General features: G+C 55.1%; 1 protein-coding gene across 1 annotated transcript; it reads right to left on the bottom strand.

The window, feature by feature from the left end:
- Positions 1-795: 795 nt before the first annotated feature.
- Positions 796-3,919, bottom strand: LOC306815402 (maestro heat-like repeat-containing protein family member 7; the record flags this gene model as incomplete). The annotated part of the gene is made up of 9 exons (XM_079331964.1): positions 3,816-3,919; positions 3,480-3,628; positions 3,024-3,171; positions 2,592-2,779; positions 2,365-2,502; positions 1,973-2,087; positions 1,660-1,800; positions 1,291-1,467; positions 796-816 (listed from the first exon to the last, which is right to left on the bottom strand). Exons 1-9 carry the CDS (start codon positions 3,900-3,902, stop codon positions 796-798), a joined length of 1,164 nt encoding a protein of 387 aa, XP_079188090.1. The 5' UTR covers positions 3,903-3,919.
- Between the last annotated feature and the right edge of the window lie 1,369 nt (positions 3,920-5,288).

Consider the following 5,288-nt stretch of genomic DNA (forward strand, 5'->3'; position numbering starts at 1 on the left):
AAATTGCTAGGGCAAACTGAGAGATTAGCAGCAGCCACTAAGAAAGGATTCAAAAATATGAATTTGCAATTGCAAGCTACATCCCGAATGACTTTACAAAATAGGATGGCATTAGATATGCTCTTGTTAAAAGAGCATGGGGTGTGCCAATATCTAAAAACAAAAATTGACCATTGTTGCATCCATATTCCAAACATGACTATCGAAGTAGAAAAAGACATCTCTCAATTAACAATAGTTGAATCCAAAACAAAAGACATTGAAAAGGAAGCACAACACAATTGGATTGAAGAAATTTTTGAATCTCTAGGACTTCAGGTTTCTGGATGGGTTTCGTCCATAATACAGTACATTCTGTTGATTGCAGTCTTGTTATTAATTATCTGGTTAGTGTATAAGTGTGTTTTAGGAGTTATTGAAAAAGAAACCAGACACACCAAAAGGGTGATAAAAGCTTTAACAAGAACCAACGAGATGCACCTGTCTCCTCCAAAGTATGAAGTTGCTATCGGGCAAGAAAATCCAGCATTTGAAAAGGAATCCAGCATTTGAAAGACCCGATGATAATGAAGAATTAAGCATCCTTGCAGAAGACTGAAGAATGCTCAAAAGGGGGGGAAATGTTGCCATTTGATATAATAAATTGTATTAAAGTAATAATAAACCTTAGTAATCGACATTAGTTGACATTAGTAGTAGTTATGCTAAGGCTTGGTAGGCCGTATGTAACCAGCAAATGAACTTTATAGCAAATTTTGTAATGCAAGCAGTATAGTTGTAAAATAATTACTTATCTTAAGGAGTGTATCCATTTATCTAAAGAATGCACCTTTTGGCAAAATCTTAAATGTCAGAGAAATTATGGTACCAGGTATCAAAAATGTGGTAAGAATCTGTTAAGATGAAGAAATCGTGTAAAGAAGCATATAAAAACCCTGTGAATTTTCTGACAAATGGGGCTCTGTCTCTGGACACTAGTCCACAGGCTCCCGGGCCCTCAATAAAGCACCGCATAAACGACTTCGGTTGTTTGTGTTTTCTTCGGATCGGGCAACATCTTCAGGGCTTTTTCTTCCTTTTCCAGCTGAATGGTGACCAGTGCTTGGAAAAGCAGTATGGACACCTGCTGCACCTGGCTAGTGTCCTGCATGAAAGGAAGAAAAAAGACCTCAGCATCAGCAGCTGAATTGGCTGCAGGGCTCAGCTGTGCATTGGCCTGCAAATCCACAGGGCACAAAGTGTTTGGGCTGCTCCCAGAGGCCGTGCCTGGCTGGGGGCACAGAGCCTTACATGGTCGAAGAGTGTCAGCAGCGCCTCAGCCAGCTGCAGGGCGATGGGGCTGGCTATCAGACTGTTGTTTTCAAACACTACAAAGCTGAGTACCATCGCTGCCATCCTAACTATTTCTCCATCTGCTTCCTCCAGCAGCTGCACAAGACTTTCAGCCAGGCTGCACATCCTTCTTGCCTGTGTGGAACACAAGTCTGTGAAGCCCCACCCTGCTGCGTCAGGCCTCAGAGGCCAAAGGCCAGTCCCGAAGCACTCGGGCAGCTGAAGCGGGAGGCAGGAGAGCTGGGAGCAGCTGCCCCAGCACACGAAGCCCAGCCATCACAAGGGGCTGCTTTCACCAGCGCAGCTTGAGGCACTGCCCCTTCTCACCAGCAAGGGATCATCAGTGAGCTTGAGAAGGGCCCTGAGTGCCAGGTAACGCTTCTCCCTGCACTCGCTCTGCAGGTGCCGTGACAAGATTTGCAGGACGCGTTTACCACTGCTTCCACTCAAGTCCTGGTACTTGAGGACCTGAAAGGCACAGGGCAGTGACAGGGGACCTGGCCAGCAGGAGGCCAGAACCCCACAGGGCTGGGCCCAGCCAGCAGCCCAAAGCACGGGCACCGTCTCAGGCAGCTGTGGCTACAAGAGGCCAGAGAGCTGGGAGGCAGCTGAGTGAGGCAGCGCTGGCCATCAGGCTCACCTCCACAATGAAGGCCAGGGCAGGCAGATCCCAGCGTGGCTCCTGTGTGCTGAGAAGCTGGAGAAGGTAGCGAAAGATCCGGGAACACAGAGGTGGGGAGACACAGGACATCTCCCTGGCAGGAGTAAAAGTAACCAAGACTGTGAGCCAGGGCCACAAACCTCTCCCAGGACTGATTTCCAGAGGTCTGGTCATTCCCCACCATCCTGCAAAGGGGCCTGGGCCATTTTGGGAGGTAGCTCCCTGTGGGCACTCTCCTCTCCCATCCTTTTCCAGTCTGCTTGGCAGTCCCTCAGTGACAAGACCTTCTGGCCCATGACCACACGCACTGTGTGGGGCACCCAAGGAACAGAGCAAAAATGCCAGGGGCAGTGGGGAGCAGGGAGTCTCACCTGGCCAGCAGAGCCACGGCATAGTGGTGGGTGTCAACACACAGCAGCGTGTCCCAGCCACACTTGCGCCCCACTGCCATCACCACACGCTCACCCTGCATTTGGCAGAGCAGGGACTTCAGGGTCTGCACTGCAAACCTGTGTGCAGAGCAAAGCTCAGGTCACCTTGGGAGCACTGGCTCCCTCCCTGGGGACATGGCAGGGACAGAGGGACTGGGACGGAGAACCTGTTGGGGCTGGCAGCAAAGCCATGTTGCTGCTGGCATTCCTTCCACAATTTATCGACCTCCATGGGTGTGTCCAGAGTGCTGAAGAGCACTTGGAAGAGCAGGTGGACAAATACGCGGGGCAAAATCTTCATCACTATCTGTGGGATGCAGGGCACCTGGAGGATCTTCCACATCACCACAGTTGCCTGCAAAGGACAAACAGCCCGAGGTGGCGCTCAGTGCCGAGGTGTCCGTGCGGCAGGGCCCGAGCGTGGCAGGGAGAGGCCAGGGGAGATTCAGGGGGAGCGCCGGGCCTGGTGCCCCTGAAGCTGCCCCTAGGGCAGGATTCAGCCCAGCACCTGAGGCTGGGAGATGCAGTGGGGGAAGGAAGATGGAGAGCTGCTGGAGAGGCAGCCTTTGGGTGAGCAAAGGCCAATTCCAGAAACTCACAGCCAGGGCAAAGACTCTCGTTGTGTCCCCATCGGAGGTGCACGTGCTGTGCTCTGGCCAGCTCCCCAGCACATCCAGGAGTCTCAGCTGCACCGACTCCGCAGTCCTGCTCGAGCACAAGATGGTCTTCCACATGGTCTCAGCAGCTCTGCAGGATCAGAGCTCTGTCTCAGGGCTATCTCAGACAGAGCACCAGGGACTGGGCAGCAGCAGGGGCCTGAGCTGGATGCCAGCTCTGCCTCTGCCCATTGTCCCTTGCTGGCAGCACCCAGACAGTCCAGTCCTGTGGGGACAGGCTCCTGAGGGGCAGGGAGGGAGCATGGCAGCAGGCTCGGGGGCTGACATGCCGGGGCAGGGAAAGGGAGCAGCCAGTGGGCCCAGCAACTCCCTGTTGGTCAGATACCTGGAACAGGCTGTACAGGGTGATGGGCTGGTGAACCCTGAGCCCTCCCATACCTGTCACACGATGGGGCCACACTCAGGAGAGTCATCACCACATCAGTGGGCTGTGCCTCGGTGAGATCCAGCAGTTTCCTGTCCAGCCTGTGCTCATCAGACTCATTGGCCATGAGCCACTGGTGGATGTATTTCACCATGGCAGGCACCTGAAGAAGGCACGGGGAGACTTGGAAAGCTGCCAGAGGTAGTAACGTCCCCAGCTTCCCCAGAGAAGTGTTTCCCTTCCCTTCACACTGTGATGGCCTCAAAGGCTGACAGGGACCAGCAGGCCCCAGTGGCTTTGGAGGCCTAACAATTCCTGGAAGGATCAAACCCTTGCCACAGGCTGCTTACTTGCTTTGGACTTGGCAAACCCTCTTCTACAAGCATATTCAGCAGGGCAGCACTGGAGTTGGTGGTGGAGCTGTCACAGTTCTCCATGGAGCCAGTGCCCGTGGTGCTGGTTTCTTCCTACCAAATGCATTTGATGAATTTGCAAGTGTAGCAGGAGAACAAAGGGCAGGAAGAAAGGGATGTTCCATGGAGTGCTCCAAACACTGTGCAGGGCTGAGCAGTGAGAGCAGGCCCAGCCCAGGTGGGGATGGCTGCAGGTACCTGTGCTGTTCTGGGAAAGAGGCCACCGGTGGATTCCTGCTCCTGTGTCTGTTCCATGGCTGCACCTGGCAAAGAGCGAGCGCAGCCAAAGCTGAGGGGCTGTGTGAGAGGCCTGAGAACAGAGCCCAGCCCTGCGCTCGCCAGGCAGGGGCAGCCCCAGGATGCCCCAGGGGATGGAGCGCGGGTTCTGCAGGGCGTCTGCCTGGCCCCTCTTCCCTCCTGTCCCTGGGCATGTCCTCAGGGGATGGGATGGGATGGGATGGGATGGGATATCACCATGCTGGCAGGAGCCATCAGCCCTGTGGCCCAGCTCTGCCACTCACCATCCTGCTTTGGCTGAGACTGCTCTGGCTCTTCAGGCTGTTGAGCTGGGTGAACTCTAGCTCCTCTCCTTTTTATTCTGCAGAACAGTCTGAAGATCTTGAGAAATGCTGCCATGCTGGAGTCTGGCCTCACGAGCACCTGCTAGAGAGATTCCTCAGGAAAGTTGTGAGGCAAACACTCCCGCAGTCTGGCTGCAAAGTCAGCTGCAGGAGTAACACTCAGGGAAGCTCCGGGTCAGGCAGGAACGAGTGCGCTGTGTGGGGGCTCCTCACGGCACCGCTCTGTCCCGTCCTGTCCTGTCGCGTGCTCTGAGCACTGTGGTGTGGCCGTGTCTCCAACAGCTCCTATATCACCACATGTCACCAAGGGTCCGTTGACACCCTGTCGTGTTCCATGCCATGGTGACCGTGCTGCACGGTGTCACTAACGGCCCTTGCATGTACTGCCACTGGCCCTGGAGCTGCCCCCGGCCCACCCAAAGTGGCCCAGGTTGCAAGGAATCCCTCACCCCAAGTGCCTAAGCAGCCCGACAGCAATGTTGGGAATGGCTCAAACCATGGGCAAACGCTGCTCTGCTCTGCGGGCTCAGGCCAGCAGAAGGAGCCCCCAGGGCTGCCGACGCAGCTGCAGCAGGAAGGGCACAGGGCCTTGCACACAAGCTGGCTTGGCCTCCTTGGGACACATCTTGGCTGGTGGCCATCCTAAACCTGTGGCTGTGACACAGACCAGGAACGTGTGGGCAAGGGCAGGAATGCTGCTCTGACCCCTGGGACCTGTGAACACTGAAAGCAGCAGGTGTGGCTGAGTCCCTGCCCAAGCAGATCTGCCACCCCCCGAGCCCTGGCAGCGCTGGTGCCCGGCTCCTGCCCCAGAGACCTGTACCCCGGG

Source organism: Erithacus rubecula (genome assembly GCF_903797595.1).
Source record: "Erithacus rubecula genome assembly, contig: scaffold_127_arrow_ctg1, whole genome shotgun sequence".
NCBI classification, from domain to species: Eukaryota; Metazoa; Chordata; class Aves; order Passeriformes; family Muscicapidae; genus Erithacus; species Erithacus rubecula.